Raw genomic sequence first — 25,857 nt, 5'->3', positions numbered from 1 at the left:
CACCAATACGGATCCTTCCAGCTATCAATTATTCAACAGTCCAAGAACAAAGGATATGGTTGTCAGATATTACCATGACTGCATGATATTTTTTCACCTGTGGAGTCCCTGTTTTAACCATTTCATGTGGAGAGAATGTTCCATTAGTAGGAGAGCTTACGATCCGAGGGTGCCGACTCCGGCTGAAGGGACACATCTGTAAATGTTACATGGGCAGGAATTTCTTCAGGAAAAAGGTGAAAAATCTATGGAATTCTCTGTCAAAGAAGGCTCTGCAGGCCAAGTCAACGGATGTATTTAAGGCAGTGAGCAGGAACCAAGTTGAATTTTATGAGAAGGCAGACAATGGTTTTGAAAAAAAATAATCAGCCATGATAGAATATTGCAGCAGATTCGATGGCCTGAATGACCTAATACTTCTATATCTTATAGTCTTATGCCCTTCGTTTAGTTGCCTTGGTTACTATGGTGATAGCCTTAGTAGTTCCATTATTCACATCAACAACTTTCCTTTAAGGATTTTTTCCAATGTGTGGCAATTCACAAAACAGGTGTGATTCGTCCCGTACCTTGCTCTAATGAATTACGCGGTACAGTAAAAGCAAGGTTGATTTGTTTTGTAATACAATATACCCTGTGTCTAACTACTTCAGTTCTCTTACAGGAAGAGCGTCTTGACTCGCTCCATTACCTCTGAGTTTTTTTTTCTTCTGATCAGCTATATTTTAAGTAACCATTAAGGCATCAACTTTTACAATACTTTGAATTAAATTGAGCTCTTCGATAACTGGATGCGTTTAAGATCTGCTATGTCTAAGAATGGGAAAAATGGGAAGGATGGCAAACCTCCGGTTAAACCGAAAGGTACCGATTTCCCTCCGACTGAACCACCGGTGACTTTGAAAGCTATATCCGAGTTAATTCAAAGGGAAATTTCAACCTCTGTTACGGAGCTGATTCGTGCGGAAATTTCAATTCAGTTCCAGAAAATTGCCGATTCAATCGATAAGATACAAACATCTATTACGGAACATCAGTCGGCTATATCTGATCTTCAAAAATCCACACAACAAAGTGAGCTTAAGATGGGGAAAATCGAAGAAACAATTAATGTAATGAAGAAGAAACTTGATTTTCTGACCTTTAAAAACTCTGACTTGGAATCTAGAATGCGACGGCAGAATCTACGAATGATTGGGGTGCGTGAAGCTGTTGAATCTGATAACCCTATGAAGTATTTTTCTCAACTTTTAAAAGATGCATTTCCTACTGTATTTCCTGACCAACCACCGTTATTGGATCGTGTTCACAGAGTTCCATCATACTCGCCTAGGTCAGATAGACCTCGACATGTTATTTTACGGTTTCATTACTTTCAAGACAAGGAGAAACTGTTTCGATTCGTTCGATCTAAGGGTTTCATTGATTTTCTGGATCTTAAATTCCGATTCGTGGAAGATTTCAGTAAACCAATCTGGGATCAACGGGTTCGTTACAGATCTGTGATGTCGGAACTCTACAAGATGGATTTAAGACCAGCGCTTCTTTACCCTGCACGTCTAAGGATTCGTACGCCGGATGGAGCCCTCCGTTTTTTTGACTCTCCATCGGATGCCCAGGGTTATTTGGATCAATTTTCACCATTAACATCTTAATTGTAATTTTTTAACTATCTCCGCTGATCGGAGGCTGTGAATTTGTCAGTCTTAATTTTTTTTTTGCCTTATGTGGGCAGAAAAGTTTATTTTTTTTTGGTTACTTAATATGGTTGCTAAACTTTCTTTTTAACTGCGTCATTTCTTTCTTTTTCCCAGGGGATTCTGGGTGGTTACTTCCTTATTGTCATTTTACGTATTTCCTTTGTGGTCTTAAATTTTGTAGTTTTTTTTAAATCTATTTTGTTTTGTAGGTTTTTATAACTAGTTTAGGTTAATAATCTTATTTTTTTTGTTGTTCTGTTTATTCATGGGTCTGGGGTTTATTGCGGTTTTTTTCATATATTTTCTGGCTTTTATTTTGTTATGTGTTAATTTTAATTGAGTTATCTTTTTTTATTCTTTTACTGTATTATAATCAGCTGATCTTTTTTATATTTACACTGTTTTTTTAGGGAGCGTATACCGAAAGTCATGGGGGTAGTTTTAGTGCTTGCTTCTTTCGGGCTGGTCTGCGTTAGACTTAGCTTTTGGGACATGGGGTGGGGGGTGGTGGGAGGGGCTTCACTTTTTAGTTTCTTTCTTCTTGGGCTATATACATTATTGAAGTATGGGTTGCGTTCTTCTTCCCGGTATCTCTTGTATGTTCTGTTCCCTCTCCGGGTTCGTGGGTCGAGCCTATCGTCAATCCTCCTTGTTGTGGGTTGACTTTAGGGTTTATGGAGTCTATTATTAATTTTGTCTCTTGGAATACTAATGGTCTTAATCATCCTATTAAAAGGAAAAAAGTTTTTAAAGTGTTCCGGAGACTTAAAGCACAAATTTTATTTTTACAAGAGACCCGTGTGCAGAGAGGGGACAGACTACGTTTTTTTAAATTCTGGAAGGGCCAACAGTTTCATTCGAACTCCAATGCTAAGATTCGAGGCGTCTCTATTTTTATAGACTCCTCGGTTACTTTTATACAACATGATATTATTTCTGATCCGAATGGTAGATTTCTATTGGTTAGTGGTTTACTATTTAATAAAAAAGCAGTTTTGGTTAATGTTTATGCTCCTAATATGGATTGTCCGGAATTTTATAAATCATTATTTAATCAGTTTCCGAATTTGAATGAGTTTTCATTGATCTGGGGCGGAGATCTTAATACCTGTTTGTCTCCAGCTTTGGACCGTTCGGCTCCTTTACGGACCTTACCTAATAAATCTACAACTTGGATTAATTTATTTCTTTCTGATTCTCGGTCGACGGACATTTGGCGCTTTTTGCATCCTCAGGAAAAAGATTTTTCTTTTTTTTCACATGTTCATCATTCCTATTCAAGAATTGATTATTTCTTTATTGATTCTCGTCTTATTCCCTCAGTGATTAAATGTGATTATGATTCTATAACCATTTCGGATCATGCTCCACTTAAGCTTTCTATGAAAATTCTGGCCAATATACAAAATAATAGACAATGGCGTTTTAATTCACTGTTGCTTCAGGACTCGAACTTTGTTAACTTTATGAATGAACAGATTGATCTATTTTTTGCAATTAACTATACAGAGGATATTTCTGTTAACATTCTTTGGGATACTTTTAAAGCTTATTTTCGTGGTCAGATTATCTCGTATTCTGCTGCTTTGAGGAAGAAGCAGAAGCAGCAGGAGTTGGTAATTGTGGACAAGATTAAGGAAATTGATAAGAAATATGTTATAGCTCCTTCTGAGGAGTTATATAAACAAAGAACTGAACTTCAAATGGAACACAGTTTATTACTCTCGTCCTCGATTGTAAACCAATTAAAGAAAACAAGAAGTGAATTTTATGTACACAGTGACAAAATTGGTAAACTGTTGGCTAATCAATTGAAGTCTAATTATGCTAAATCTCAAATTAATCAGATTTATAACCAAAATGATCGACTAATATTTGATCATGTGGGGATTAATCAAACCTTCTGTGATTTTTACTCTTCCTTATATCAATCAGAGTCTCCTCGAGATTCTAAATATATGAATGATTTTTTAGATAAGTTAGATTTCCCTGAGATTTCACAGGATATGGCTTCTATGTTAAATACTCCTATTACCATGGATGAGATTAAGAATGTTATTTTTTCTATGAATTTGGGGAAAGCTCCTGGCCCTGATGGGGTTACCGTTGAATTTTATAAATGTTTTGCTTCTTTATTGATTCCTTGGCTCTGTAGGGTTTTTGAGGCTTCTTTGAAACTTGGTAAACTTCCTGAATCTTTTAATAGAGCATCAATTTCTCTAATACTAAAGAAGGATAAAGACCCTGCTCAATGTGCATCTTATAGACCGATATCTTTATTAAATGTTGATTCTAAAGTTTTTTCTAAGTTATTAGCAAATAGACTAGAAAAAGTACTTCCTTCTATTATTTCGGAAGACCAAACGGGTTTTATTAAAGGTCGTTACTCTTTTTATAATATTCGTACACTGTTAAATATCGTTTATACCCCCTCACAAAATGTTCCTGAGTGTGTTATCTCTTTAGATGCCGAGAAAGCTTTTGATAGAGTAGAATGGCCATATTTATTTAAGGTGCTTGAAAGGTTTAATTTCAGCTTGAAATTTATATCCTGGATTAAACTCTTATATTATTCTCCTGTGGCCTCGGTCCGTACTAACTCTTTAAGTTCTCCTTTTTTCCATCTTTTTCGAGGTACTCGACAAGGCTGTACTCTTAGTCCCTTATTATTTGATTTTGCATTAGAACCTCTTGCAATTGCCATTCGGGAATCTCCAAATATTACTGGGATAACTCGGGGCTTAAAGTCCCATAAATTATCACTCTATGCTGATGATTTACTTTTATATATTTCTAATCCTCAAAAATCCATCCCGGCTGTTTTAGAGTTATTAGCACAATTTGGTCTTTTTTCAGGTTATAAATTAAATCTTAGTAAGAGCGAACTCTTTCCGATTAATAAACAACTTCCCTTATATTATAAATTTCCATTTAAATTGATTAATAATTATTTTAATAATTATTTTTCATATCTTGGGATTAAAATTACTTGTAAATACAAAGATTTATTTAAGACTAACATTTTACCATTAATAGACCATATTACTCAACTTTCATCTAAATGGCTTCCTTTATATTTAACTTTGATTGGTCCTATTAACGCAGTTAAGATGTTTTTTTTTGCCAAAATTTTTATATATATTTCAGACGCTACCAATCTTTGTTCCAAAATCTTTTTTTGACAAAGTTGACCCTAAAATTTCTTCATTTATTTGGCAGAATAAAAACCCGAGACTGGGTAAAATACATTTACAGAAAGCTAAGAGAGATGGAGGCTTAGCATTACCTAACTTTAGATTTTATTATTGAGCAATTAATATTCGACATATGAAATTCTGGTTACTGGACCAGGATATACTACCCATTCCTAAATGGGTAGCATTGGAATTACAATCTGTTCAGGGTTTTACACTTGGCTTTATTTTAGGTTCCTCTCTTCCTTTTGATTGGAAACGCCTTAAACAGGTGTCTAACCCGATAGTTAAATATACCTTGCGTATTTGGTTTCAATTCAGAAAATTTTTTGATCTTAATCAATTTGGGTTAGCGATTCCTATTTTAGGTAACATATTTTTTCCTCCCTCTTTTACGGATCGTGCTTTTCAAATTTGGAAGACTAAGGGTATTTCACGGTTATTGGATTTATTTTTAGATGGTTCCCTTATGTCTTTTGAACAATTATCTAATAAATATAATTTATCAAGAATACATTTTTTAGATATTTACAAGTTAGAAATTTTCTAAGTACTATACTTTCTTTCTTTCCAATGCTCCCTCCTACATACATTTCAGATACTATAATCAACCTTAATCCATGTCAGAAAGGTGCATCGGCTATGATTTATAATATTATTATGAAACTTAGGAAAGCTCCATTTGATAAGATTAGGGTAGATTGGGAACAGGAATTGGGGTTTACCATTTCTGTGGATGACTGGGGGCAGATTTTACAATTAGTCAATACTTCCTCTATCTGTGCTAAACATTCCCTAATTCAATTTAAAGTTGTTCATAGAGCACATATGTCCAAAGATAAGTTAGCGCGCTTTTATTCTCATATTAATCCTTTTTGTGATAGATGTCCGGGGCAGATAGCCTCTTTAACTCATATGTTTTGGTCTTGCCCTACTTTGGAAACTTTTTGGAGAGACATTTTTAATATTATCTCCAAGGTATTGAATATAGATATCTCTCCTCACCCTATTACTGCTATCTTTGGACTACCTAAAATTTCCAGTATCTCTCCCCTTCAGCCCGTAGAATGATTGCATTTCTTACTTTAATGGCGAAAAGATGTATCTTACAACATTGGAAAGAGCTTAATGCTCCAACTACCTTTTTTTGGTTTTCTCAGACGATATTATGCTTGAACTTGGAGAAAATTAGAAGCAATCTTTATGACTCCTCATTTAAATTTGAACAGACTTGGAGATCTTTTATTCAATATTTTCATTTAATGTAATATATACTCTTCTTGTTTTTTTCACTGTTTTTAATGGAGGTCGGGATTGAGGACGTGATTTTAAGTTTAACTCTGTTTGGTTTCAAGTTAGCCCATTGCTTTGCGTTGCTTTTAGTTAGTTGCACGGTGGGTTTTTTTGGGGTTTTTTTTCTTTTTCTCCATTGATATATATATAAAATTAGTATACTATTATGTTACCTTGGTATGTTATGTTTAAATTATATTGTTTGTAGTTTTTTTGTATTAATATCTTCTGTAATTTTATTTTATTCTAACAATGTAGTAGTGTCTATATGGCTTACCTTTTTGTATACTTATTTAATAAAAAGATTTAAAAAGAAAGGAAGAGCGTCGACTGTTTGATCAGCTGATATGATATGCAAATCATTGGTCATTGGCTGCAAATGCAACGGAAGTTAACGCACTATGTCAATATCGAGAATCTCTTTTCATAATTATTCTCCACTGCAGTGCCCAGAAGTTCAGTAATCCAGTACACAAAACACCCGAAGGACAAATTTCTGCCTACGTACTCAACTGTAATTCACCAGTTTGGACAAACAGATGCGACACACCACTTGCTAATTACAGCAAAACAAATAGTCTTAAAGATTCTTGAATCCCCACTTCTAGCTTAGGTATCATCAGAGACAATGGAAAGCTGAAGTTCTCTAAGACTATGACAGTATTTAAAACCACCTTCCATGAGCTTGTCACTAATCTTGTCAGGCCAATAGGAGCAGCTCGGACCTCCTGTGTGAGACTTACAGAGGTGAAAACTGCTGGATAGCTATACCTCTTAAAAAAACTGATCACATTTCTCAGAATCAGTCACTAAAACATGCTACCAAGAGGTTGTTGATGGCAGAGTATTTCACAACTATAGAAGAAGTATCAAGATAAGTCCTGGAATCTTCAAGCCAGAGATAAATTCAAATGGCGGTTTTTAAATTAACTGCTTCCATGGAAAATTTGTGTATTCAGCCCATCATATGCTCCCCCTGCATTCTCCCTTCCTCTCCTTCCTCTGCCACGTGAAACGTGCCAGTTTCTAACTTTTCCACCAAGCCTTCCTCCGCAAGCACTAAAAGTATCCATGAAGCTTGTTATCTGTTTTTCTCTCCGCGGCTGTTGTGTGATCTGCTGAGTGTTTCCAGCACACCCCTTTCAATTTACAGGACACCTGGCTTCGTTTTACTGTAATACATTCAAAGATTCAAAGTGCATTTATTATCTAAGTGTAGCGCCTAGGAAAGGTTTCACTGGTAACTTAATGTTCTTTCTGGAGAAGCGATGTTTGGGTTACGGTTGGAGTAATGGAGTGTGTATTCCTTAGACGTACGCAGCCCAAGGAAACCCGGGTTTCAGTATTACGTATTCAATATACAACCCCTTAGGTTTGTCTTTCCACACACAGCCCGGAAACAAAGAAATTCATGAAACACCTTTAAAGAAAAACACTAAAAAGCCATCCCCACCACCACCAGTATCATGCGCAAACAGAAGACAGCTCACGAAAACTGCCAAGAAAAGAGCGTCAAAAACACGGAGTACAAAACGTCAAACCCAAAGTCATCTAAATAGTCCAGGTATATTCACTTCAATTCGGTCCAGTGCTGTCCCGTTCGTCGACTGCAGGGCAAAGAGCAGGTCCTCCCCGATCAAAACAGGGATTAAAAGCGAAGGTGGAAAGACATCACAACGTGAGCTACAAATTCCAATCCACAAACCTTATTGATCAAACTTTGCCCAAGACCCAAGATTCCCTTACCTTTCTTCGGAGGATCGAGTGAGAGGGAGGAGAAACTGATTGAATGCAGGCACCTTAATTTGGGAGCAACGAGAGACCGGTTATCCACACAGAGATGGCGCTGAACATATGCTTACCTTTTGCCCTTGTTTTCGAAGACTCCAATCTTTCCTAACGCTTAAACCGGCGAGAAGTGGGAGTCCAGCATGGACCTATGCTCTCTCTCCAGGCTACCTGGCCTCAAGGTTGCACATTTCGTTTAAAGCTCATGAGATGGTGAACGTTAAACGTTATGTTAACTGGCATTTTATTGATAAGTATCTTCATTGCAAAGATATAGAGACAGAGGATGAGTGGCCGGGATCAAAGAGGGATATGGATCATGTGCATGGTGTGGGAAACACTTTTGGCACAGACATTGTGGACTGGAGAGCTTATTGCTATGCTTACCACTCCGTGTGTTGCCTGATCTGCTGGATACTTTTTTAAACCAACTATTTTAAATCGTTTTGCTGATTTTGCATATGCAAGCAATTGGCGAAACAGAACATGAAGAGGAAATTAATTTGCTCAAAGATTGTTTGAGCAGAGAATATTGCACCACAAGGAGAGTTTCTGGTTTGTGAGTTATGGCAATTTGCGTGCAGTCATCTTTACTGTCCGGTTGTTCCAGGGTTCAGTGAACAGCCAAAGAGATGGCATCAGTTGTGGATCGATTATTCTGGGAAATAAATTGGAGCGGATCCACGTCGCTACTCAGGGAGGAGATAATATGTTTCATCACCAATCTATCAAATCACTTCATCACTGCAGATGGAAGCGCTTCTGAACGATAGATATTGAGGGCCATTACCACGTTCTTCTTTGGACACCGCTATCATTGAAACCTGTTTGAAGCAGGCGAATACCTCAGTATGCCGAAATGAGAAATTTAATATGTCAGTGAACATTCCAGCCAGTTGATAGGCAAAGGTCTTTGGTACCTGGCCAGGTACCACATCTGGGCAGGATGATTTTCAAAAGTTCAAGCTTCAAAATTTTATTCATTATCGAAGCTTGTATCGAAATGCAAGGCTGAAATGTCCTTTCTACGCCAGGAAACAAAGAAAGAACATGAAATTTGTTCAAAGAGAAACATCAAACTCACCACACCATCAAAAAACGTACGTCCTGCCGATTACCTAAATCTAATGGCCTGCTGGCCTTCATAAAAAGGGGAATTGAGTATAAGAGCAAAGAGGTCCTTCTGCAGCTGTACAGAGCCCTGGTGAGACCACACCTGGAGTACTGCATGCAGTTCTGGTCTCCAAATTTGAGGAAGGACATTCTTGCTATTGAGGGAGTGCAGCGTAGGTTCACAAGGTTAATTCCCGGGATGGCGGGACTGTTATATATAGAAAGATTGGAGCGATTGGGCTTGTATACTCTGAAATGTAGAAGGCTGAGAGTAGATATTACTGAAACGTGTAAGATTATTAAGGGTAACGACACTCTGGAGGCAGGAAGCATGTTCCCGCTGATAGGTGAGTGCAGAACCAGAGGCCACAGTTTAAGAATAAGGGGTAGGTCATTTAGAACGGAGTTGAGGAAAATCTTTTTCACCCAGACAGTGGTGGATGTATGGAATGCTCTGACCCAGAAGGCTGTGGAGGCCAAGTCTCTGGATGCTTTCAAGAAAGAGATGGATAGAGCTCTTAAAAATACTGGAATCAAAGGTAATGCAGGAAGGCAGGAACTGGATACTGATTGTGGATGATCAGCCATGATCACAGTGAATGGTGGTGCTGGCTCGAAGAGCCTAATGGCCTACTCCTACACCTATTTCTATTGTCTATTGACTATTATCAACACAACCGCCCTCCCTCTCACAAAACGGAACATGAACATAGACCCTCAATAAACAACCCCTCCCCCACAAAAAAACACCTAACAGTACATCGAACGGCCTACCCCCAAGCACCCTGCTCTCGCACAACAAAACCGAAAAGGAAAGGGTGATTAAAACAAAAACAGAATATAAAAACCAAACATCTGACAACCTCCACAGTCACTAAACGCAATAGTTCATCCATAAACGCAGAACCTCGATATTATCCTACGATATCACGAAAGAGAAGAGAGTGACACTACAAGAGGCAGATAGGCCTACACTTCGGCCATAGAGAGCTACACAGTGATAGACCACTCACGGACTCCTTTTCCGACAGTGATCAAAAAGCAGACAATCTGCGCTGAAACTCTCGCATTCCACATTCGCTTCGATGTCTCAATCTGGCTCAATGCTTTAATCGGCGATAATTAGACGCCTTAAACGGCGAAATGGAGCGGAACATCGGCTTGAACCCTGTATCTCTTTTTTTGCATCGAGAACGTCCAAGTCTGCGTCGCTTCCTGGAAACTTCTCGGTGACAGAAAAGCGCTAGACCACTCTAAGGATCTCCATCGCAGGTTCTAACAGCCCCAGAAACACACTTAAGAAGAAGGACAGAAAAGAGGGAAAAAAGGTTAATTTTCTTGAACTATCTGGAACATTTCGACTGACCAAGGAAGCGTTGTACGTTCTCACTCCTTCTTGAATTCGATCCTGGAATCGCGTGTTCAGCTTCCTGAGGTCTAATCGCACGTCTGTTTCAGAAACTGAAAACACGGGATTATCAGGGGCCCTGGGTGCTCGGGATGCTTCCTCCACATTTTGGTCGGTCAAACCGAGTATAGAAGCCATGAAGTCCATCTGGAAGCGAGGTCATGTCGTCGCGTCTGGCGCGTGATTTAACTTTGTAAGGAGTAACAGTATACAAGCTCTGCTTGACTCTCGAACGTTCCTCGTTGATTCAAGCTTAGTCCGGAATTGCCACTTTCCCCGTGAGATAGCTTTCCGGAGATCGTATCTGATATTTGTACCTTTCTTGCCTTCAGCAGATTGCAGATCTCATAGTTCATCCATTGTTTTTGCTTGGCGAAGTATCTGAATGACATTGTAGGGTTACATAGAACATAGAACATGGAATAGTACAGCACAGTACAGACCCTTCGGCCCACAATATTCTGCTGAGCCTCAATCCCTGCCTCCCATATAAGCCCCCAACTTAAATTCCTCCATATACCTGTCCAGTTGTCTCTTAAACTTCACGAGTGTATCTGCCTCCACCACTGACTCAGGCAGTGCATTCCACGCACCAACCACTCTCTGAGTAAAAAACCTTCTTCTAATATCCCCCTTGAACTTCCCACCCCTTACCTTAAAGCCATGTCCTCTTGTATTGAGCAGTGGTGCCCGGGGGAAGAGACGCTGGCTATCCACTCTATCTATTCCTCTTATTATCTTGTACACCTTTATCATGTCTCCTCTCATCCTCCTTCTCTCCAAGAGTAAAGACCTAGCTCCCCTAATCTCTGATTATAATGCATACTCTCTAAACAAGGCCGCATGCTGGTAAATCTGCTCTGTACCCTTTCCAATACTTCTACATCCTTCCTATAGTGAGGCGACCAGAACTGGACACAGTTAAGCTTTCTTAACTACCCTATCTAACTGTGAGGTAACTTTCAGGGATCTGTCGACATGTACCCGCAGATCCCTCTGCTCTTCCACACTGCCACGTATCCTGCCATTTACTTTGTAATCTGCCTTGGAGTGTGTCCTTCCAAAGTGTACCACCTCACACTTCTCCGGGTTGAACTCCATCTGCCACTTCTCAGCCCACTCCTGCATCCTATCAATGTTTTCTGCCCCTCAGAGTTATGCAGCTCTACCCATATCATTGCCTCTAAAATGTTTCTCACCGACAGATGTGACACCTGACCAGGTTTATTTCCTAATACCAGATCAGGTGTGGCCTCTCCTCTCGTTGGCTTAGCCATATATTGCGTAAGAAAAACTTCCTGAACACACGTAACAGCTCCACTCCATGTAAAACCCCCTGCTCTAAAGAGGTGCCAGTCAATATTGGGAACGTTAATGTGACCCATCACAACAACCCTATTATTATTGCACAGTTCCAGAACCTGCCTCCCTATCTGATCTTCGATGTATCTGTTACCAGTGGGGGAATCTATATATAAAATTAAACACCTGTGGAGTTATTACCCGCTTCCTGTTTCTGATTTTCACCAAAAATCGTATCTATCAATTGCTCCTGGACGATCCCAAGTTCATCCAACTCCAGGTCCTTCATGCTTGAAATTATACTACGAGTGTGATTGGCATTAAGACGGTGATCTAGGTACAAGGGAGAATCATTTCTTGGTTCACGATTAATACTCTTCGCACCTTGATTAGTCCAACTGTGTGATGCAATGCTCCAATATAGTTATCAGAATATTGGTGTGTGCATTTCTGTTAACCATCAACTCTCCACGAAATCTTCGTTGTAATTAATGCAACTCAAAGTCCGCTTCTGCAACCTATCAATGTCTCTCTGCAATCTTTGACAACCCTCTCCACTGTCTGCAACACCACCAGCCTTTGTGTCGTCTGTAAGCTTGCCAGCACAGTCTTCTACCCCCACATCCAGGTCATTAATAAAAATCACGAACAGTAGATATTGCAATAGTCTAGTAATGTTTTAATAAAGTCAGTGAGAACCAAGATATATTCATTCTGATCCATAGGTTGAACACGGCCCAATGCACTGACTCGAAGTAATCCCATAGCCGATCCTCTGCCTCCCGTGACCATCTCACTGTTGTCCTAATTTCTGGTGCGTTGCTCTTTAGCTTCTGTCTTTATCGTGATCCGAGTGATCCGATTTGTCTAAATGTGGTCTGAGCGTGGAACGTCCGGCATTCCTTATCTTAAACTAAAAGTGGTGTATTACGTTGGGAGCATCACCGCAACAGAATATATGCTGATGGTAATTGGGCAGGGGGGTCTTCAAACAAGCCTGGCTGAGTCCCAGACCTTGATTTGAAATGCGCGGGGATGGACGGTTTCTTGTTTCGAAATGGCATCATACTGTTCCTCAATGGTTTAGTTATTTTCTCCGGATGGTGGTATTTAAGCTGCGGTCAGGATTATGGAGAACTTCCTTTTTCAATATAATGGAGAGCATATGATCGTTAGGTGTTCAAGTTCGGAGAGCATGAGCTCGACAAAACCGTCGCATTGGTGCACTACGAGAGTTTATCATGAAACTCACCCCTGCACATTTTGCCGTCCCCGAATCAGCAGTTCGGTCCATACAGAAAATCGAGAAGATGTCTGTGTGGCATGCCCAAAGAAAGTCATGCCTCGCTCAGTCTAATAACACAAAAATGCCTCATCTCACAACCATCCTGCCCTCATGTCCTCAGTTCTGTTCTCCAGGGACTGCACATCGGCTAACAACATGCTGGGTGAAGGGTGCCTCGTCACCCTGGTCTCAGCTTGGCTTGGAGATTTATTGCCGCCATGCTACTGAATTATTGCACCCTGCCTACTTTTGCGTTTTACCCATATAGATATAGTGGACGAGCACTCTATCATGTCCCGTCTGCCTGCAGCTGTGTTAATGTCCCCGATTAGTAGGGACATGAGTTATGCAACTCCCCCACTTCTGATACGTCTCTCTCGCTATCTTTCTAAAATGTCAGAAACCTCGGACACTAAAGACCCATTCCTATCCCACTCTCAACCAAGTCTCTATAATAGACACAACATCATAGTTCCATGCACTGAATCATGTTTTATATGCATTAGCTTTTCCAAAAATGTGCCTCACACGTCACACTTCAACGTACCATCCCAGCGTAGTTATAACTGTACGTCCTGCTATTCTTAATGATCCTGACATCCAGCTTTCTCTCCATCCCTCCACTTCTTGACCAGGTGTTCCGGTTCTCCTCTCCATGCCAAACTACTTTAAGTTCAAGGTTCAAATCTGAAATTGAAATTTCTTATCATAGTCCATACATGCCGCAACATGTAACCTTGAGATACTTTTTTTCTGGAACTACACTTAGCAAATCTATAGAACAACAATTGTAAACTGTAATCATCAGGAACTGTTCACTGTAAACAAACCGTGAAAATCCAGATAGAAATAATGAGCATGAAATAATAATATAACAGAGTCCGTATCGGAGTTTTGCCTGGATAAGGGATAATTCTTTACCTAGTGGTTCGACTCCTGGGACAGCTGACCGTTCTTCCTGATGGCAACAGCGAGGAAGGAGCAAGGACGGGTGGTAAGGATCTTTGATGATTGATGCTGCTTTTCTACGGCAACGTTTCATGTTGGATGTGCTGAATGGTCGGGATGGTTCTACGAGTGATGTACTGGGCCGAATCCACTACGTTATGTAGGATTTCCGGCTGAAAGATATCTTTGTTCCCATAACAGGCGTTAATGCAGACGGTCAGAACACTTTCCACCACACATCTATAGAAGTTTGCCAAGGTTTTCGATAGCATGCCTAACCTCCGCAGACTCCTGAGTAAGTAGAGCGGCTGCAGTGCTTTCTTAATAATACTATTCGTATGACAGGTCCAGGACAGGTAACGCCTAGGAATTGAAAGTTACTGATCCTCTCCACCTCTGATACTCCGATGATTGCTGTCTCATGGACGTCTGGTTTCATTCTTCTGGTTGACAATCAGTTCCTGGGTCTAATGGGCACTGAGTGTGATGTTGGTGTTTACACACCACTCAGCCAAATTTTCAGTCTCCCTCCTCTATGCTGATTCATCATTCCCTTTGATACAGCCACAACAGTGGTGTTGTCAGCAAACATGTACATGGTGTTGAGCAGTGCTTAGCCACACACTCATAAGTGTAAAGCGATTAGAGCAGTAGTACACATCCCTGCGGTGCTCCTGATTGGGTCTGCTGAACGAGATGTCGATGCCAATCCGGACCAGGGTCTACAAATGCGGAAATCCAGAAACCAATTGCTGAAGTGTGTACTGAGGAATTTACTCATTAGTTTTGAGGGGTTGATGCTGTTAAATACCGATCTGTAATCGAAGGAACACCATCATGAGGTATGGATCTTTGTTGTCCAGATGTTACAGGGGTTTGTGTAAAGAGCCAATGAGCGTGCATCCGCTGTAGACCTGCTGCTTCGGTATGCGAATTGGAGTGGATCCAAGCCACCACTCAAACAGGAGCTGATATGTTCCTGTACCGGCCTCTCAAAACATTGTGGATGTAAGTGCCACTGAGCGATAGCCCTTTAGACAGGCTTCCACGCTCTTCTTGTGCACTGGCTCGACAGAAGCCTGCTTGAAGCAGATGGGTAGGACACTGCCGGAGCGAGATCTTGAAGATATCCGTGAATACACCAGCTAGTTTGTCGGCACACGTCATCAGTCCTCGTCCAGCTACTCTGCACGGACCGATTGCTTGTCTTGGAATCACTCTTTTGAAGGCACTTCATCTTCAGATACTGAGACCAAAGGATCATCCCATGTACCTCTCCCGTGTAACACAAGCAAACATCCCGCCCCACCCCCCACCTCCCCCCCCCCCCCCCAAGTCCCTATATTCTCTTCTCTCCAGTTAAGTGCAACCCCTTCCTATTGTACAGGGTACTCCTGTCCAAAAAAAGGTTCCAGTCATCTAAGAAACTGAAAGCTTTCTCCTGCACCAGTTGTTCAGCCACTCACTTATCAGAACGATCATCATATTCCAGCCTTGACCAGCATGAGGCACTGGGAAGAACCCAAAGATTACTGCCTTGGAAGTCCTACTCTTCAGATTCTTTCCTAACTGTCGATACTCACTACGCATGTCCTCTTCCATCGTGTGATTCCTGTCAATTTGCACCACGACATCTGGCTGCTCACGTCCCTTCCTGAGAATATTCTGCAGCCGGTCTGAGACATTCTTGACCCTAGTACCTGGGATTTAGTACATTACCTTGGCGTGTTATTCGCGGCCACGGACTCTCCTGTCCACCCGCTAGTTACTGACAATCATTCTAGGTCTACCCGACTATATCCTTCCCTGCTGAGCCTCAGAACCGACCACAGTGTCGCTGACTGGGCTACGACTGTTGCGTCCCGTTTGGCCATCGCTCTCAGTAGAATCTCGTTGCTTAGGGTAATGGCCACTCAGTAACTCTGCACAAATGCTTACTCCACTTATTTTTCCTGGTGGCCACCCATCTACTGTCCAATGCTCGCACTCAGGGCGTGGCCATCGCAGCAAAAGACTCATCAATGAGGTTGTTGCCCCCCACCCCCGCACCCCCAAGATACAGCTGCAGCTCCATTCAGTGATCTTCTCAGTCAGGAGCTGAAGTTGGGTGCGCCTCTTGCAGGCATAGTCATCAACAATACCGCTAGGCACCCTGCAGTCTCTGCAATCCCATATTGCAGGATTAGCTTTTCACTGAATGAACCACCATCCTGCCTATACTCGGTATACCTTTGGCTCTAATTTCTTAAGCTTAAGTTCTACAAATCAAATAAATGATTTCAAAACACTCAGCACCCCTCCCTGCCTCCAGTTCTCTCGGGACCCTTTTGATGCAATGTCTTCAACTGTAATACTTGTCTACTTCAAATATGGGCAATTTGGAAAAGACAAGCATTCATTCCGAAGTTATTTACCAGAATGCTGCCAGGATTAGAGGTTATTAGTCATACGAACGGGTTCTCCCTTCAGAGTGCAACCTTAAGAGAAAACAAAAAATGTTTGTCCAAACTCTCCTTAAAGAATGCCCCCTCTAATCAAGGCATCATCCCGATTATTTTCGTCTGCAACATTTCCATGTTCGTCATGTCCTTCTGGAAATGCGACCGTCAGAATTACTCTCAGTACTGCAACAGTTGGCTAACTATTTTTGTAAAGCAGCAAGATGGCAATAATTGCATAAGTGAGTGGTTAGCTGAAACGACAGGTACCAAAAGAATCTGAAAAAATAACGTTTCAAATCGTATCGGAACTCGCCAGGTCTAACAACCTGAAATAATAATAGTGGTTTAGTCTGTCCACGTATACGGCTTGTTTTTTCTATGTATTCCAAGAAATCTCCTTTATTTGAAATTGGCTGTGTTTCTTTTGCATTTCAAAGGGAAATATCGCCTGAGTCTCCACGTCCGTTTGTTTTGCATTCGCCTCCTAAGTATACTTCCATTGGATCGGGTGTCGAAACTAAGAAACGTGCACAGCGATCTTTTACCTGACGCCAGGACGGCATAAGTTATTCTCCTATGTGGAATTACGTTACGGCACCAATCCACTTTGTATGATATCTGCTTCCTGCCTTTGCAAGACCACGAAACGTGATTGATATTGATCCAGGTCATCCTAAGCTGATCAACCAGGAATTTTAAATGCACTTATTTGTCTTTGGAAATTGAGTCGTGTGCTAGGATTTTACAGCATTATCCAGTTATGTTTTATTAGAGGTTCAGCTTCTCCGTTGACATGAGGGGAAATTCTTCTTTCGTGCTGAAATTTGCATTGAATATACCTCAATTTAGAATCGGTGTCTTTGTATGAATTGTTTTATTTCAAATTCGGTAATGTCACGGATTTCCTGCAGTTTGATATAATATTCCATACAATATCCAATAAAAAGTTAAAAGCTCCCACTGCTCTTTTAGAAACAAATGCCATGTACTAAAATGAGATACTTTCCGAATTTTCTTTTTGAGTTCATGAGCCAAATGAAAAGCAAAATCATTGTATTGCGTGGATGTAATAAAACGTATTAAAATAAATTGGTAACGGGGGAGAATACACGCAGAATAATATTCTTCAATTCCTCTCTGAAGTTTCGCTGGGATACCACGTAAATAAACGTGTTTGTGCAAGTACTCAGAAACCTTGGCATGTATCCAACCTTTTCCGCGATGGTGAAGGAGTTGGTGTAATTTGTTTCTGTAAATTTATTTCCGGTAAAGAGCGCACAGATGAAACAGGCAAACGTCACCATCCACAGCAAAATAAAATTGCCAGATATTGCCATCAATAAAATCATTGATTTCCGTCGGTTTTCAATCTCCTGTTCAGTCTGGTTACTATCAACCTTGGATTTTCGAAGTTTCTTCCTGATTCTACTCGTCAATATAATAATCCTTACGGTCAAAGAATTGAGAAGGAAGATTAAAATAAATGGTAAAAATGGAGTAAATATTATTTCTATCAATATGAATGTAAACCAATAGCGGGAAGTGTAGACTCCTGATTTTACACTACAAGACCACGGAACTCTGTCAATTATATCCAGAGGCTCAAAGCAAAAGTACGTTGGAATATTTTCTAAAGCGCACAATACGCAAAGCACTATTATGACCGTTGATGCAATTGATTTTGAACAATATTTTGTTCGGAACTTCTGGAGACAAATTGCAACATAGCGGTCAAACGTAAAAGCGACAGTCAGCCAGACGGAGCAATCAATTGAAACGTAGATGAAGGAGATGTGAAGACTGCAGACAGGAGTATAATTGAGGAATGAATATGGAAAATACACCATTGTAGTATGATTATGTAATGTGCCAAGTATTAAGAACATTAGATCGGCTACTGCCATCCACCGCAGATATAGTGTAATGCAGCTGGAGAGGCCGCACTTTCCTGAGGACAGAATGAAAACTGTCACCAAATTAGCTGTAAAAGAAGAAAGGAAATGCGTTTAATAGCACGTAACTTCTGCGAAAATAGCAGAGTGGTCGCGTTTTGTTACAATGGAAGGATTTTTTTTGTTCTCTTGCGTCTAATTATGGTCTTCAAAAATTATGGAATGGGATTAATTATTAAAAGTGCAAATGGTTCGAAAACTAATTTCTGTTATTGGATTTGACATACGAAATGTAGGCTGTCGAAAGAGATTTTGATTAAGCCGTCATATAACAGAAATAACTTTCACTATATAAGCACATTTGTCATTAACACAACAGCATTTCCGCTGCACTAATTAATTCAGGAAAAAATGTTTTGTAAGAAGTACAGGTAATTTATTTTTACCTGTGCATCAGTGCTGACAGCAGAGCAGGCATATAATTAATTGTATATACAGAATATGCTGGTTTCCTCAACAACTGATTGAATGCTTTGAAATTCCGGGAATCATATTGAAAAGCACACCCGATTATTTTTTATAATTGTGCCTCTATTTATATATGCACGTCGTGCAATTTTGTGTAGTAAATTAGTTAATTATTGTCACATATACCATTATAAATTAAATAACTTCGTTTTGCATGCACCCATGCAGATTCAATCATCAAATCACGGCAATGGATCATTGTAAATAGAATAAGCTTAACTAAAGAAACTGCATTTAGCAATGCGTCATCACATAGATGAATTTATTTCACTGTGGACAATAGATGCTATGATAACTCAGCCAGAAGTTTAGAGGAAGAGCAAAAAAATCCTTGACATGGAAGTTAATCATAGTCATATACAAAATACCTCTGATATTCATCTGTGTAAGGATGGGAAGGCAAAGCTCTGGGAACGGCGCTGCCTTGAAAAATTCTTCAGCCCCCACAATTATTTTCACATTTTACTGTCTGATTTTCTAATCTTAAAATACATCGCAGGATTTTTGAGCGAATCTACAATGCGTTGTGCATCATGTCAAATCAAAACAAAACTCGTAAGCCCTGTCAACAATTTATTAAAATGTAAAACCCAAAATTGTCAGGCAGGAAAAGGTATTCATCCCATTTTAATTATTAAGCTAACTTTCTTCGGCTCCAACTGAATGGAACTGAATATATCTCGGAGCTTAGTAAAGTCCATTGTGACAGAATGGGAAAAGGGGAAATCACAATCATTCTGACTAAGTCAGCCCGCCGCTCTAAACTTACTCGACGGAGAAGATTGGCATTTGTAAGACAGGCGGCTGTGAAGCCAAAATTCACTCTGCCTGAGTTGCAAAAGTCAATGGTTGCAATTGGAGATAAAACTCATGGTTCCACAATTTCTAACGATTTGCAGTTAAGGGCTAATTATAGACGAGTGGCAAAGAAGGAGACCTAGGCTAAAAAAAGAAATACATCCTTGCCGTAAAAACTTTACAAAGCATCACTTGGAAGATGCTGTAAAGATGAGGACGAAGGTCTTGTGATCAAATGAGATTAAAGTGGAACTTTTTGTTCTCAGGACGAAACAGTTCATGTGGTGTGTGTCTAGGTAACTAGCCAGGTAACACCAGCCGTATTATGAAGTATGGCAGAAGTAGCATCATGCTATGGGAATGCTTTTCAGCAGCAAGGACTAGAAATCTAGTGAGAACTGCCAGCAACATACAGTGAGATCCTGGATCAATACCTGTGATCCTCTGCCAGAAAATTTAAACTGGGACGAAAGTGCGACTTATGTCAGGACAACGTTTCAAAACAACACTGTCAGAGTAACCATGGAATGGGTTCAATTGAAGAAAATTGACGTCCTCCGGTCGTCGGTCAGAATGCTAACCATAACCCGATCGAACATCGCTGTCAAACCTTAGGATTGCTTTCCACCGCCGCTCCCCAACTAACCTGGCAGCTTATGCAATTTTACATTGAGCAAACCCTGCTCCATCACATTGTACAAAGGACTACTGGCTGTAATACATCGATAGGCACTTCAGCTAAGCACAGAACAAAGAGAATGGATACTTTTGAGCTGAGCTGACATTACATTTTTTTGAATTTTTAGCTCTTCATACATTACAATTGTCCGTGTTATTTAGGCTATACTATGACAATAATGAGCATCTGATGCACAAATAAACAAATACGTCGAACATGTTTCTCTTTCCAATATCATGGGCGTTACTTATTAATATCACATATAGAGCAAAATCTTGTGAGATAATTTCATTTCATTTATATGAAGAATAAGGTTAGATCTTGGCAGACATATTTTGAAAAAAATCGACTTTAACCGTTAGATGAAAAAATATATAGCAATATATCTTAATAATCAGACTGTTCTAATATAGGCTTACCGGGAATGCCAATTACCGCAAGAATTGGATAGTAAATGTATTCTATCAGCACAATTATTGGCAGACCCATAATCGGAGAAAACATGCGTGGCAGGTTACTTCAACAGAAACACGAATCTCCTTCCGTCCATTTATGTCTTAATTATTGTTCCAAGAAATCTCTAGGGTGGAATAAGTAGATCACAATTAATTTACGATTCACACAAACATATAGAAACTTCATTTATTACCTCTGATCATTGTTAACATGACATATTGTGCAAACATGCCTGAACATTTTCTATAATAAATAGAACAAGAGTTATGAGGCTATAATATAGGTTATATTCGAGGATGCCAAACGAATAACTTCCCCTATTTCTGTTCAATCGGAATTCTGTTCCTTATTTGCCTGGTGTTTATTTCTATTGCATTTCACTCACAGAGGATAACATTGTGTACAATAATCTCGGAATTGCAGGACGGGTGGAATGATCAGGATAAGACACTAACGATCGCGTCGATTCTCGCTGCCATTTGTTACGATACCTGTCATGCCGAAAGAGATTCTGCCCCGTCTAAGACACTTCCACTAAGCAAATCCTAGCCCAGTTCTAGGACGTTAACGTCATTTACCACCGCACTTCTGCTTTTACATTTTTCAATAAGCTCATGAGATTCTTTATCACCAGGTTACAAATGTTTGCTTCCGCAGCATGAGCGGCTCTGCTGCAAATTCTTCTTAAGAAAATAAGAAACACAGCAACAACAACTAAAAGGAAAACAGAACACTGGAAGGGCTCAGCGGGGTAGTCAGCATACATGAAGGCAAAATCCGTTCACTTACTTTCTGGATCGAGACTGCGCATTAAGAATGAGGCAAAAGTGTAAGGTTTTCCAGAATTACGTAAAACGAGGCGTGTGCAATAGGTATTGGTCTCTGATTGCGGGAAAAAAAAAGAGAGGATAGGAGAAGAATGTATCGTGGGGAGAAGTTACGTTACGGAAGTCTGATTTCATTCCTAAAGGCTAGCTTCATGATTCGAAACCGAGATTGTTCCAGAAGTTTTACCAAGTATTTAAATACATCTCTGTCATTCGTTTCCTCCTTCTCTGCTACCCCACATCAGCTTGATCACATTCTTTATCCTCACTTCTTCATGTATCAAGCTCAGAGGCAACAGTTCAAACTCTATGTCATGGCTAAAGATTGACCGACTCTTGACAACTATTCTCGCAGACACCACCAGCACCCCCCACCCCCCATCTATGTACAGGAAGGATTGGTGTGGTCTCTATTTGGATGACTACAAATACTTCACCACGTGCACTCCCTTCCGAACTATCCATTCGATCGTTGGCCAATCCACTGAAAGTGCAGCCGTGTCTAATGTGTTTTCTTTCTCGGACCGCCACGCCATGGCGTTTGTAGAAACTGATAATAGACAATAGGTGCAGGAGTAGGCCATTTGGCCCTTCGAGCCAGTACCGCCATTCACTGCGATCATGGCTGATCATCCACAATCAGTATCCAGTTCCTGCCTTATCCCCATAACCTTTGATTCCGCTATCTTTAAGAGCTCTATCCATCTCTTTCTTGAAAGGATCCAGAGACTTGGCCTTCACAGCCTTCTGGGGCACAGCATTCCATATATCCACGACTCTCTGGGTGAAAAAGTTTTTCCGCTACTCCGTTCTAAATGGCCTAACCCTTATTCTTAAACTGTGGTCTCTGGTTCTGGACTCAACCAACAGCGGGAACATGCTTCCTGCCTCCGGCGTGTCCAGTCCCTTAATAATCTTATATGTTTCAATAAGATCCCCTCTCAGCCTTCTAAATTCCAGAGTATACAAGCCCAGCCGCTCCAATCTTTCGACATATGACAGTCCCGCCATCCCGGGAATTAACCCTGTGAACCTATGCTGCACTCCCTCAATAGCAAGAATGTCCTTCCTCAAATTTGGAAACCAAAACTGCACACAGTACTCCAGGTGTGGTCTCACCAGGACCCTGTACAGAAGGACCTCTTGGCTCCGCTGTAACTCGAAAGCCGTCCCAACTATTTTCCCCAGATGTTTTCCTTTGCAGAGCTGTACAACTAATCGTCTGCATTCAGCAACATGCCTTTATTACAAAGTACAGTTCCCGCTATACTATTCACGTCTTGCTGTCGTGCTCTCTCGGTGCACTCTGCCTTCGCGTTTTCTATGGATCTTCTTCCATCAACTGTGGTCTATCCTACCGCTATACCTATTTCTAAAACACCCTGAAGGGGTGAGCTCAAGTCTTCTTTCTGCATGTTCAAGAAGACTGGGTCATCTCTCCCTGGGTTCTCCACTCCTGTAAAACCTGGGCAGTGACTTTGGTTTAAAAAAGCCAAAGCAGAATTACTGAGTTGCAGATTGCAAGATGGAATCTGTTGTTACCAGTCACAAATACTTAACTGAAGGATTCCGATAGTCTAGGGGGATGTATCCCAGAATTACAGAAAATTAAATAAAGGAAGGCATTTTTGTTGGTCCATTAATCAAACGGTCATCGATAACCGGCAATTCGAAGAACTTCTAGCGGGACTGCAGAAAATCGCAATCAGGCATTCAAGGATGTTGTTGAAACATTTCTTCGCAACGTTCAGGGCTGATCATGATGAGATCTTTGCTGACCCTAGTCTTGTCGTGGTTTCTCGTTTCTTACAAACAACAAGGAGACGCAGAAAATCCTTCAAGACGTTTTAAACTTTAATTTGCAATTCAAAGCTGAGACAATCATAAAGCTAGTAGCTGACTGCCCATCGAGGCTTCTACACAGCATTTTTTATAGCAATCTCCTATCTTAGCTACATTATCATATCCAGACGGCCTATGATCACATATCATCAATACATCCGCTCTCGACCTTCCACTATTGTTTTACTCCCCAATTTAATTATGTCCTAGTTTACTTTTTAGACCAGGTGTCCCCTCATCCCTAACCACAGTTATTTCTTAATTGGTCTTGTTTTGACATACTGCCACATATTTCATTACCTTACTCGCCACCGTTATCTTCCTAGTTGGTTTCATTCTAGTTCTCTTCATGAATTAATAGTGATTAGACCAAAAGTCATGGCTACATAGTGAATACCCTCTATTCAGCTAGCAGTGGTTACATAGTAAATATAGAAAATATAATGTGTGCATTTGAGTGAATACTGAAATACTGTTGAGTAAATATTGTAAATACTGTAATACATAGAAAATACAATGTATGCGTTTACCTTTTCCAATAATCTTCAGCATGCTTTTTACTTCAATTATAAAAGCATTAACTTTTCTCTACAGGGCAGGCAAAAAAAATCTGACCAGATTTTCGAAGGTGTTTCGGAGGTAGTGCTACTTGCAGGTGTTTTTTCTTCGGACCTAAGTTTGGCCATGGGACGAAAGGTTTTTTCCTCTGAGGTCTCCGCAGCTTCCCAAGCGGCTACTTTTTTTTTAACCCTGGACGTTACCTGACTTGGGAGCGTAATCTCATACTTCTCTCCATAAAACGCAACGTTTTGCTACTTTCCATCCCACCGCTGCCACTATACGTGTCATTGTCCAGTCCGAAGCCCGCATTCCTGTACACGGTCCGGTCCGCGGACTTCAGACTCAGGGTCTTCCAGCTGCCCCTTGTTTCTGTTGGACTTAACCATGCGCATCTGATGCTCATCTTTGGGCTGGGAATATAAGTGGCCCTGGGATGGCGTGCGGTTGCTGGTTCGTCTCGTCAGTCTCCCCTTGAAGCAACCCAGCTGTGGAAGGCTAGTATATGGATATGGATTTGGCTGTTCTGTAGCCCGCCGAGATTACCGGCTACCTCAAGTCTTGGAGCCACCCCGGACCTAGCCTCCTTCCTGTCCCTTGCCTCCGTCGGATAAGCCAGGGCGTTTGTCGTTACCCTGCGGTTGGGTCTATCCCTCCATGTCCTTACCTCCGTGGGCTGGAGTGCAGCGTCCTGCCCAGGAGTTGCCTCGAAGTACCCTTGCCCCGTCATGTCCTCATCTAGTCTCCAAGAACCTGAGCCTCCAAGAACCCAAGCCTCGTCACGTCTCCACCTGGTCTCCCAGAACCCAAGCCTAGTCACATCTTCGCCTGGCCTCCAAGAACCCAAGCCTCGTCACATCTTCGCCTTGTTTTAGGGGTCCGAGCCCGAGTCAAGACCCAGGTTCTGGGTCCTTGTCCAGTCTCTGGCTCGGAGTCCACGCCCAGGCTCCTTGTTCCCAGTCCCTCGTCCTGGTCCTGCTCCTAGTCTGCGTCCTGTTCCGTCATTTAGTTTTGTCCGTTCCTGTTCTTTGTACTTCAGTGTCTGTGTCTTGCATTTGGGTCCGTTCCCAACGTCCCCCATTACGACAATATGGTAGATACGTGGGATCTGACCAAAGGAAAATGGCTGGACTCGCTCAGAACTTTTCTGCAAGTCTGTTTATCAGGTGGTACACATCAAACGTAGAGCGAAAAAGCCGAAAATCGTAATAAGACCATTGGCAATATTTACAAAAGGAAATCTATCAGAAAATACAGTAACAGCTCTGTTTATTGGTCACCACGACATGGTATTTTTAATTGCCCATACCATTAGCTTAAGAGTACACATGAATTAGAATATGATGCACCCTACAATGCAGTACAATTATGTTACAAAAAAAAGCGGAAGTAGCTACCCTAAAGACAGTATACAAAACATCATATACACATCCCCATTATCAAATAAATTGAATATTCCGTCGTGTATGGCGGCAAATGCACTTTAAAACCAACCCGAGCGCATTAAGAGAATATACCGGCGAAGATATTGAAGTAGGTACATTCAGTACAATGGTAGCAGAATGACAAGGCAATGCTTGTGTGATGTAAAGGCGCGTGTGGAAGCAGTATGTTTCTTGAGCGCTCTCCGTCACAATGTGGAGGGAAAGATGTGTTTAGTTGCATGATCCAGTAGAAGAAGGCGATGTTTCTCGGTAAACAGACCTTCCAAGTGAGCCAACGCTTCGACAAAGCGTTCTGAAAATGGGTATCGGCTAGCATACCTACAGTTCATTTTCCTCTGCATATGTTACCTGACATTTTGA

At 40.9% G+C, this 25,857-nt stretch overlaps 1 protein-coding gene across 1 annotated transcript in view; it reads right to left on the bottom strand.

Annotated features, from left to right (window-relative positions):
* LOC134347305 (major histocompatibility complex class I-related gene protein-like) overlaps positions 1–15,633 on the bottom strand; it is a 120,494-nt gene extending 104,861 nt beyond the window's left edge. Inside the window, exons 1-2 of the mRNA XM_063049703.1 lie at positions 15,498–15,633; positions 12,000–12,131 (exon numbers count right to left, since the gene is read on the bottom strand). Coding sequence (XP_062905773.1) covers positions 12,000–12,131; positions 15,498–15,633 — 268 coding nt within the window. The remainder of the gene's footprint in view (positions 1–11,999; positions 12,132–15,497) is intronic.
* Positions 15,634–25,857: the final 10,224 nt, after the last annotated feature.

The sequence above is a fragment of the Mobula hypostoma genome, chromosome 5 (assembly GCF_963921235.1).
Source record: "Mobula hypostoma chromosome 5, sMobHyp1.1, whole genome shotgun sequence".
Lineage (NCBI taxonomy): Eukaryota > Metazoa > Chordata > Chondrichthyes > Myliobatiformes > Myliobatidae > Mobula > Mobula hypostoma.
Note: the sequence above shows the minus strand (reverse complement) of the source record. Positions and strands in the feature narration are given on the sequence as shown.